The sequence below is a fragment of the Onychomys torridus genome, chromosome 14 (assembly GCF_903995425.1).
Source record: "Onychomys torridus chromosome 14, mOncTor1.1, whole genome shotgun sequence".
In the NCBI taxonomy this organism is placed as follows: domain Eukaryota; kingdom Metazoa; phylum Chordata; class Mammalia; order Rodentia; family Cricetidae; genus Onychomys; species Onychomys torridus.
Window position 1 is genome coordinate 52,619,945 of NC_050456.1, and position 11,263 is coordinate 52,631,207.

The 11,263-nt window shown below is 46.3% G+C and overlaps 1 protein-coding gene across 1 annotated transcript; it reads left to right on the plus strand.

Moving 5' to 3' along the window:
• Nucleotides 1–1,368: 1,368 nt before the first annotated feature.
• On the plus strand, nt 1,369–10,264 carry Acot6 (acyl-CoA thioesterase 6). Its single transcript, XM_036205713.1, is given in 4 exon segments — nt 1,369–2,035; nt 7,492–7,571; nt 7,573–7,695; nt 9,598–10,264. Coding segments are annotated over 4 exon segments (1,266 nt in total). The 5' UTR covers nt 1,369–1,578; the 3' UTR covers nt 10,204–10,264.
• The last annotated feature ends 999 nt before the right edge of the window (nt 10,265–11,263 follow it).

The window sequence follows — 11,263 nt, forward strand, 5'->3', positions numbered from 1 at the left end:
CCCTCTATCCTGAATGATCAGTAACATAAAATTAAACCCAACGTTGACATGCCTGAGTCCCATGCATTTACACAATGCTGATGCTGTTGCCTTCATGCCAAGAATGCAGCCTTGTAGGTCGGAAAGAAAAGACAGACACTTGAACCCTTGCAACATGACACTCAGGGTGTCCAATGAGGCAGATACAAGAATTGAACATTTAAACCATGCTGACAATCTGATAGGCATCCTAAACTGTCTTCCACCTCATCTGCAGCCCTCAGATCATATAGGGATGGGGAACAGAGGCAGTGGATCACAAAATTCAGTCTTGCCCTCTGGCCAGAGGATGGAGTCTTCTCTAAGACTGTACTTTCCTCTTCATACCTCTGCTCTGTGCAGCAGGGGAAGGAATTGTATCCACCAAAGTCACTGAGTTCTGCATTCCCCAAGTCAATGGATTAGATTCAAGGCTAACTCAGAGGCAACAAGGCATCAACAGTGTCTGTGTGAAGAAAAGAGGGATAAGAAAGGTAGCATCCGGCAGCTGATGGTGGCACATACCTTTAATCCCAACACTCGGGAGGCAGAGCCAGGTGGATCTCTGGGAGTTCGATGCCAGCCTGGTCTCCAAAGTGAGTTCCAGGAAAGGCGCAAAAACAACACAGAGAAACCTTGTCTCAAAAAACCAAAAAGAGAGAGAGAAACAACAGCAACAACAACAAACTAACTCTGGTGCAGAAGTGGCTCCGAGGGTCTGGTAGTGAGAGATCTGCTTCTGGATCTTGTCCTGATAAGGATACGCCCACATGATTGGGTGTGTAAATTCTCTTCACACAGTCGACCTATTCTTTTCCTATGTGTCTTTGTTGTTTCAAAGTGTCTGTCAAATCTTGTGTGGTAGAAACTTAGTGACCACTCACCAGTATGGTTGAGTAGAGACTTAAAAGAGGACGCTACCCAGAACTGGAGGGAGTTACAGCAGGAGTGGGCAGCTCTAGTTCCTCTTTGAAGGATGGGATTGGCCTTATGCTTTGTCTACGGGTTTGTTTGCAACAGTATCTCTCCATATATGCCAGACTGGCCTGGAATTGCAATGATCCTCCTGTTTGTGAGTGCTGTTTGCTTTTAGCACTGGATGATATGTGACCAAGTATTGGCCTCCCTCCAACTTGGCCTTCCCAGGCTCCAAAACTGTAAGACATAAATCTCTGTTCTTGATAAATTATCCAACCTTAGGTATTTCTCTAGAGAAGCAAAAACAGTCTAAAATTATGAGTGACACGGTATTTAAAAGTTTGGTTTTTTGTCTAAAAAACAAAACCCTGGTACTGATCCACCCAAGGGCCGGACTTTGCCTCCATCTTATTTACCCAGTGTGTACAGATCCTCACCACCACGTGCTCAGAATCCTGTGTCCTGGCTCAGCCCCACTGCGACTCTGACCTCTCTCTCCTGTCAGCCCGATTTCGGTCCGTTTCGTCTGCCGCGCGTGATCCACGGGTCCAGAACTCCCAGGGAGCCACCAGGTCGGCTCCGCAGCAGGCCAGGCTCCGCTCCGGACTCGCGTGACCTCCAGCCCCCGACTCCGAGCTCCCCATGGCGGCGACGCTGAGCCTGGAGCCCGCGGGCCGCAGCTGCTGGGACGAGCCGTTGAGCATCGCCGTGCGCGGCCTGGCCCCCGAGCAGCCCGTCACGCTGCGCGCGGCCCTGCGCGACGAGAGAGGCGCGCTCTTCCGCGCCCACGCGCGCTACCGCGCCGACGCCCACGGCCAGCTGGACCTGGCGCGCGCGCCCGCGCTGGGCGGCAGCTTCGCGGGGCTCGAGCCCATGGGGCTGCTCTGGGCCATGGAGCCCGAACGGCCTCTGTGGCGCCTGCTCAAGCGCGACGTGCGGACGCCCTTCGTGGTGGAGCTGGAGGTGCTGGACGGCCACGAGCCCGACGGCGGGCGGCTGCTGGCGCGGGCGGTGCACGAGCGTCACTTCATGGCTCCCGGGGTGCGGCGCGTGCCCGTGCGCGAGGGCCGTGTGCGCGCCACGCTCTTCCTGCCCCCAGGTGAGCAGCCCCCCTCCCTCCTCCTGTGCTGTCTTCGGGGCCTGGGTGGACCTGACAGGACAATCAAATAATTGTGTAACTTCCAGTCTCCAAAGCTTGTCAGGCGTTTTAAATGGAAGGTTTTCTACCAAGTCTCACCCCCTCCAGGCACCGTGAGTCCCTCAGCTAGAAGCTGAAGAAGGCATTCAAGGTTTATTATTGAAATCCACTAAATGCCGGCCACGTGGGGACATTTTTAAGTACCGATATAATCAATAACTTATGCCTGTAGTAAGAGTGACTTTTGACATCAAACTTTCAAAGAGCCTTGAACCCACAAATGAAGACGATGTCCCCCAATCATTAAGAGGGACAGGAATATCCCTTGCAGCCACATCCCCCACCGTAAACATGCTGATGGTGGTTTTTTTTTTTTTTTTTTTTTTTTCTGGCTGAGTGTCTTTTATTAATTTGTTGACAATTTCATACACGGGTCTTGATAATATTCACTCCCAACTCTCTCCCACTCTTGCTGCCCCATCCCCAATCTTTTCCCTTTATGTCAAAGTTTTTCTTTATTTTCTGTTGTTATTGTCTTTGTTTCTCCATCCGGGGTTTCTCTGTGCAGCTTTGCGCCTTTCCTGGAACTCACTTGGTAGCCCAGGCTGGCCTTGAACTCGCAGAGATCCTCCTGCCCCAGCCTCCTGAGTGCTGGGATTAAAGGCATGCGCCACCACCGCCTAGCGGCTCTCTTTATTATTATTTTTTTAAGTAATACAAGAAAAACTATATACAAAAGGACAATAATTATATGTCATATATACAAGTAATAAATACCTAAACAATGACTAGTCCATTTGCATTTGACAAATTCAGAGAAAATAATTCCATTATCTATCCTGTTTTGGTAAGTCCAAAATGTACCTGATTCACTTTGTATCCTAACTTATATTACTAACAGAACTATCTTATAACGTCTTTCAAATTTATACACTTACTCCTTAGTGAGTTTCTTTTCTAAAATTCTTAACAAGGAAAACTATAACTATCTAAACTTTAACTGTAACTATCTAATCTTCAACTTCCTCAGAGACCCAAGAAGGAAATATTACCTAACAAAAATAAAAACAGAAAGTGCACGCAGACAGCTTTAAAAAAAAAAAAAAGTGTGAGTTGACAGAAACAGCCAGCTGCCTGGACAGTCACCCCAGGTTTCTCCGAAGTGTTGGGGCGTATCTGACAGACTCATTTGTGAACTAGGATGTCCACAAGGTCAACAGTTCGACCTCACATTTGGTGCGAGCAGCCTGATGGTGGTCCTTAACCTTGGATGACTTTTGTCCTTCTATGAAGACCTTTGGCAATATATGCAGATTTCTGTTTGTCAAAAATGAAGGCGGGAGATGCTGTTGCCATCTAGCTGGTGGGGACCTACGATGCTGCTAACTTTCCCACCAAGTACTGAACAGCCCCAGAACAAAATTATTCCGTTCCAAATGGATACAGTGGGCTGGAGAGATAGCTCAGTCAGCAAAGTGTTTGCTTGGCAACCATGAAGACCTGAGTGCAGGTCCTGGGTCCCTCAGTATCCATGTAAAAAGCGGGGCCCCAGAGTTATGCTCAGATCGTGGGGACCCCCAAAAGACCACCACGGCGACTGAATCCTGCATGTAAAAGCAAAGAGCCTTTATTATCTTCAAGCTCTGAGCTTGGTCTCTCTGTCTGTTCGATGTAGTGGTGAGAGCAGAGTGCCCTGAGCCCAGGCAGGGTAGAGTTTTTATCATAGCAGAGGTTGGGGTGAGGGGATTTCCAGGATTCAGGACCCTGATTGGCTGACAATTGTCTAGGGGTATCTGTAAAATAAAAAACAGGTATGTCCTAGACTCAGGGACATCTGGCCACCTTATCTAGTGGTTGGGATGTTTGGGATGTCAGGTACTTCCCCCATCCCTGGGTGGATCCCTGGGTGGGGTCAGCTTATGGCTTTTCCTGGGTCTGGGTGATGCCTGCCAGTAAGCCTGTCACAGAAGCTGAGTCTGGGCCTCTAAGTCTGTCATGGCAGCTCTGTGGTCAAGCTGTTTTGGGGCCCCTCCATACAATTGTAGCCTGGAAGCATAGACAGAATTTCTGGGGATTATTAGCTGGCATTCTAGCCTGCCAGTGAGCTCCAGGTTTAGAACCAGTCTGCAAAAGTAAAGTGAAAAACTATTGATGAAGACACCCAATATTTATTGACCTTTGGCCTCTACACACACACACACACACACACTCACACACACAAATGGATTTACGCTGGTTTGAATAAAAATGGCCACCATAGGTCCATGGGGAGTGGCACTATTAGGAGATGTGGCCTTGTTGGAGTAGATGTGGCTTTATTGGAGGAAGTGTGTCACTAGGGGATGGGCTTTGAGGTCTCAGAAGCTCAAGCCAGGCCTCGTGACTCACTATCTCTTCCTGCTACCCATGGATCCAGACGTAGAAGTCTCAGCTCCTTCTCCAGCACCATGTCTACCTGCATGCCACCATGCCTCCTGCCAAGACAATAATAGATTAATTTGAACTGTAAGCCAGCCCCAGTTAAATGTTTCCTTTATAAGAGTTGCTGTGGTCATGGCGTCTCTTCACAGCATTGGAAACCCTAACTAGGACATGAATACTGTACTGATGTTGACAAACCTTGGTCTAAGAAAAATAGGGTGCAGTCTACATAAACAGTGGGAAGACAGCCACTGGTGTTATGAATTATTACAAGGGGACCCCGAGGGTATCCTGTGTGTGTAGGGAAACATGCTGGCATGCTGGGTATATGTGGAGGTTGGCTAGTGGGTGACCCACTCCATGCAAGCATGGCAGTGAGGTGGCAAGTGGCCATTTACAACCCAGATGCTACATCTGCATGGAAATGGTTTATTATAATAGAGAGACAGAGAGAAGATAGGAAAGAGGGAGAGAGGAGAGAAATAGAGGGGAAAAGAGAGGTCAAAGGGTGCACACCTCACGGGAGTGGAGAGAGAGAGAAGGGGCTGGAGTTTTTCCTTAGAAGAGGTTTTTAGGTCAGGATGCAGGATGGCCCAAGGGGTGGGATTTCAAGGGGCGGATCAGAATATCAACAACTGGCATCCCCCTTCCAACCACAGAAAGGTGCTACAGTCACTGCAGTACCCAGGACTTTGAAACTGAATTTGGTGATTGCTGTAGAAAGTAAGGGAATATGCCTCCTTTTTACTGCTCTTGGGCACTAACTAGTGGCTGCTCAGCCCAGTGGGGACTCCTGCGACTGGAATTGAATCCCACTTCATTTCTCTTCTCTCTCCATTTCTGGAGACTTCCACACAACTTTAGTAGGAGCTCTGCAAATCACCATGATGGATTCAGTCATCCAGTAAGAGTATTTATCCTGGTCACTCTCAATGCTGTGAAGAGATACCACGGCCAAAGCAATTCTTATGAAAGCATTTAACTGGGGGCTCGCTTACAGTTTCCAAGGTTGAGTCCATTATCATGACGAGGAGCATGGTGGCATGTACGCAGGAACTGGAGCAGTAGCTGAGAGCTACATCCTGATCTGTAGGCAGAGAGAGCAACACCAGACCTAGTGTGGGCTTTTTTTTTTTCTTGACCTGAAGATCAAACCCAGGGCCTTGCGCTTGCTAGGCAAGCGCTTTACCACTGAGCTAAATCCCCAACCCTAGCGTGGGCTTTTGAAACCTCAAAGCTCACTCCTAGTGACACACTTCCCCCAACAAGGCCACACCTCCTAATCCTTCTCAAATAGTGCCACTCCCTGATGACTGAGCATTCAAGTATATGGGTCTATGAGGCCCATTCTTACTAAAAACCACCACAATGTTATACAGGCTTTCATTAAGGACAAGCTAACGACATGATACACAAGTAAATTATTTAAATAGTGTGGTGGTCCATATTTGAAATCCCAGCACTCTAGAGGCGGAGGCAGGAGGATCAAGAGTCCAAGATCCTGTGTTACCAGGAAGGTTTGAGGCTAGTAGGAACTACATGAGACTTAAAGAGCAAGAAGGAAATGAGGAAAAAAAAGAGAAGAGAAAAGAAAAACAGTCAGTGTCTATTCTGTGGCCTGTGGCGATTCAAAGTAGCATGTCCCCAGTTGATAGAACTGTTTGGAAAGGATTAGGAGGCATAGCTTTGTTGAAGGAGGTGTGCCAATGGGGTGGTTTTTGAGGTTTCAAAAGGCAGCAAGGCCTCAGTTCTCCCTGCATTGTGCTTGTGGATCAAGATAGGAGCTCTTGGGTTGGGGATTTAGCTCAGTGGTAGAGCGCTTGCTAAAGGCCCTGTGTTCGATTCTCAGCTCCAAAAAAAAAAAAAAAGATAGGAGCTCTCAGCTACTGCACCAGTACCACGCCTACCTGCTGCCATGCTCCCTGCCAACCCCATGATGATCATGCATTCCAACCCTCTGAAACCGTGAATTAAATGCTTTCTCTTATTAGTTGCCCTGGTCTTGGTGTTTTTATCACAGCAATAGAAAAGTAAGACATGACCTGTCAAAATTTGGGGCGAAATTTATAGTGTGATAGAAATTACGCTTCTACATAGAACCCAGTGTGGCAGGCCCTCTGAGAGGGAGCTAGAGACTAAGGCACCGGTGAGAACATGTCTAAGACTATGTAATCCGACTCAGCCTTGGGGGCATGTGGAAAGACTGTCAGGAAGGGGAATCTAAGATGAAGTTGGCAAACTGAGAAGTTGAGCAGATCAAAGTCAGGAGAGGGAAAGAGAAAAGCACAGTCAGCAAAAGAGACAGTATATAGAAGTATACTGTCAGGGGTCAAAAAACGTGGCTGATGTGGGCGCCCTTCTTTAGAGTAGAAAATGTAAGGAGCAGGGAATACCCTCTAGTAACCCCTGATGTACATAAAAGTGCTTTACACCCATAAAACATTTTCAGGTATTTTCTGAGGAAACTGAAAAAGTTGTTGGAAGATGTGCATTGTGTTTTAACTTTATTATTATTTGTGATAATTCAGGGGGTCGGGGGGAGACATTTTGTTCCATTTCTCTTTTCTCTGTAGGTAATTAAAAACAAACAGCCACACACTTCTCCCAGAAGGCAGAGGCAGGCAGATTTCTATGAGCTGGAAACCAGCCTGGTCTATACCATAAGTTCCAAGCTAGCCAGAGCTACGTAGTGAGACCCTGTCAAAAAAAAAAAAAAAAAAAAAAAAAAAAAAAGCCAGATGTGGTGCCACACATGTATAACTCCCCTGTTGAGAGGCAGAGGCAGGAGGATCAAGGGTTCCAGGCCACCTTATACAATGTAGTAAGACCCTGTCTCCAAATAAATAAATAAAGTAGGAAGGGTCCTGATTCACAAATATTTCCAGCCACCATATCCCTAACTTCAAAGACTTTCTCACTGATTGCCAAAATCTGAATTCCCAAACATCCTTTGCGCGTGTAAGGCATTTTGTGATGTGATATGTTGTGCTCTGCAGGCAAAGGGAGATTCCCTGGGGTCATCGACTTGTTTGGAAGTGGCGGTGGCCTGTGTGAATACAGGGCCAGCCTCCTGTCTGGGCCACGGTTTTGCTGTACTCGCTCTGGCTTACTTCAGATTTGAAGACCTCCCTGAGTATTTGAGTGATGTGCACCTGGAGTACTTTGAGGAAGCCTTGGCCTTTATGCTGCAGCATCCAAAGGTGAGTTCCAGTGCTGTCCTGAATACAAAGGAGGGCATGGAGTGGACTCAGGGCCAGAGCCAAAAGCCCTGCCACGACACGGGGCCTTAGAGATACAGAGGGAGATCCCAGCACTCCCTCAACCTTTGCTAAGATTATTCCTATTTCACCATTCATGTCTCTTAAGATTTGATGGTTTAGTTGCTTTTCTAACTACCATCACTGCTAACCTTGAGTTCTCTTCCCACTACTGCCCAAGCAAAGCAGCCGACATCTCGGAGGTTTCACTCTCCTCATTACTAACATTAATATAAATTGTTAGTGGGAAAACTTTGACTCAAAAGAGGGATCTTTGAGACTGTTGGTGACACCAGAATAGGGATGGTGTTTTTGATGATAATTAAGGATCCTCATCAGTGCTGTATGTCTGATAAATATTATTGTACTGGTAAGTTTATGTCAACTTGACACAAGCTAGAGCCGTCAGAGAGAAGGGAGACTCAGTTGAGAAAATGCCACCATGAGACTGGAGCATAGGCAAGCCTGTAGGGCATTTTCTTAATTAGTGATTAATAGGGGAGGATCCAGCCCACTGTGGGTGGTGCCACCCCTAGGCTGTGGTCCTAGGTTCTAAAGGAAAGCAGGCTGAGCAAGCCGTGAGGAGCAAGCCAGTCAGCAGCACCCCTCCGTGGCCTGTGCATCAGCTCCTGCCTCCAGGTTCCTGTCCTGACTTCCTTCCATGGACTGTGATGTGGAAATGAAAGCCAAGTGAACTCTTCCTGCCCAGGTTGCTTTTGGTCATGGTGTTTTATCACAGCAGTGATAACCCTGACTGAGATCATTACTATGCTTTTATAAAGTATCTGATGGCAGAAATTTTATTTTAAGTATTTCCTGTGAATGTAAGTGGAATGACACAAACTTTTGCTGCCATTTAAACTTAGAGTAGCAAGGGTCTGAGGAAATGCTGAAGGAAGACGCCATGAAGCATGATCTTAATTAGTCTTAATAAAAACCATGAATCAGATATTGAGGTGAAAGCTGAAAGATCAGAGAAGCAGAGCAGCAGCTACTAGAGAGTTCTTACCTCTATGAATCCTCCAGCAAAAAGGGCCAAGGTCCTGTCTCCGCCCCACTTTATCACTTCCTCTCTCCGCCCAGCCTTGTCACTTCCTGTCTCCTGTCTGTATAGACCTCCAGACCTCTATGGGGTTAACTACAGGCTAGCTCCACCCTCTGATCTCCAGGCAAGCTTTATTTTTGTGAGAACACAAAATATCATACAACACCCCCAGACTCAAATAGTATGTAAAAGCAAAGAGCATTTATTAGTATTCCAGCAAGCAGGGGTCAACACAAAATGGTGATGACCCTAAGAGGAACATGCAAGCTCCTTTTAAGCATTGCTAAGGGGAGTTTCAGGGACAATTAGATCATCTCAAATGTAATTGTTTAAGCAAGCAGCAGTTACACTAGTATACTTTGAAATGGCTGAGGTTTATTCTTATTGTTTTTGGACATACTTGCACAAGCTTGGACAAGTTGGGGTGTGACTCAGAAGGGGGTTGGTTGCTGGATTTGTCCTTGAAACATGGTGAGGCTGACCTGACTTAGGCTTTGTGCTTGTTTTCTCTTGTCCCCGAATGCAAGGGTATTGTATGTATGTATATTCAAGGTAGGGCACTATTTAACAGTTTGTTTATTAATTTAGTTTATAAAGGCCTTTATGTACAATACTCTTGACCTAGTCTTTATAAACATTAGATGGTGTATATACTCAGAAATCAATTCGTTTGTTTTTAGTAGGCATGTTTGAACTTTGTATATCATTGCGTAAAGAGGACAAAGAAGGTACTTGGAGAATATAAAATCATTACATGCTTTCCACTAATGAACTCCACACTTATTCTCTCTCCTCATCAGGTGAAAGGCCCAAATGTTGGGCTTCTTGGTTTCTCCAAAGGTGGTGACCTGTGCCTCTCCATGGCTGCTTTCCTAAGGAACATCACGGCCACTGTCCTTATCAACAGCTGTGTGGCCAACACAATAGCTCCCCTGTATTACAAAGATCTGTTTGTTCCTGATCTTGGCTGTGACCTAACAAAACAGAAGACCATGGAGTCGGGCCTTTTGAATTTGATGGATATTTGGAACAATCCACTAGAGGAACCTAACCTTCAAAGTCTTATTCCACTGGAAAAGGCCCAGGGACCCTTTCTGTTTATTGTGGGCATGGATGATCATAGCTGGAAGAGTGAATTCTATGCCCACATAGCCTGTGGACGTCTACAAGCCCATGGAAAAGACAGACCCCGGACAATCTACTATCCAGAAACTGGTCACTGTATTGACCCACCTTATTTCCCTCCTTCCAGAGCTTCTGTGCATGCAGTGTTGGGTGAGGCAGTATTCTATGGAGGTGAGCCGAGGGCTCACTCAAGGGCACAGGTGGATGCCTGGCAACAAATTCAAACTTTCTTCCAAAAATATCTCAATGACGAAAAACCTGTGGAGCGCAGCAAAATATAACATTGCAATTATATACCAAATACCATTTTTTTTTTTTTTTGTTTGTTTTTGGTTTTGGTTTTTCGAGGCAGGGTTTCTCTGTGTAGTTGGAACTCACTCTGTAGACCAGGCTGGCCTTGAACTCACAGAGATCCGCCTGGCTCTGCCTCCCGAATGCTGGGATTAAAGGTGTGAGCCACCACCCCCACCCCCACTACCAAACACCATTCTTGAAAGCTCTAGTCATGTAAATTCCTTTGGTCTTCCAGAGTACTAAGGAGGTTTTTTTTTTTTTTTTTTTTTTGGTAGTCTCACATTCACTGTGTAGACAAGGATGACCTTGAACTTCTGACCCTCCTGTTTCCATCTCTTCAATACTGATACTATAGTCAAGCACTATCATGCCTAGTTTTAGGCATTGTCAGGGCACAACCCAGGGCTTTGTGTATGATAGGCAAGCATGTAGCTGACAGAGCTATGTCCCCAGCCCCCTCAGAAGCTTTCCGTAGAAAGCTCAGCCTCCTTATAAGGGTTCTACTGGACTCTGAGCCTCTGAAACAACTCACCTTCTTTCACTGCTGGGTCCACTCTTGCCTCTGAACTTTAACTAAAGGATCTATTGACTCTGTGTCTGGAAGGCCAACCCTAACCTTAGGTAAAAGAATGTAGGAAGTATGTGTCCAACTCCCCGTTACTGGGCTATCTATGGCTCTGCTTCTGAGGACTGATCTGGATTGCTCTAAGTCTCACATCCCCTCTGCACCCTGTCTGCTGAACACAATAAATGGATTCTGACTTGTTCTTGTCAGTTTTTAACATGCCTGAAATTTACTCAAGACTTCACCCTGACCCCTAGGTATCTATCAATATACTTCTTTTATGTTTACCATCTTGTCTGGATTACCAACTACTGTGAGGTATTTTCCTGCCTGAAACAAAAAACATGTCTTGATGCCAAGATTTTCATGACTATGAGATGTGAGCCAGGGGCTATAATTTTGAGCACAAAAGTATGCCCACCGATTCATACTTTCTCCCAGTACCATCTGCTCTTATTACAACTCAGAAGACTAGTTACTTC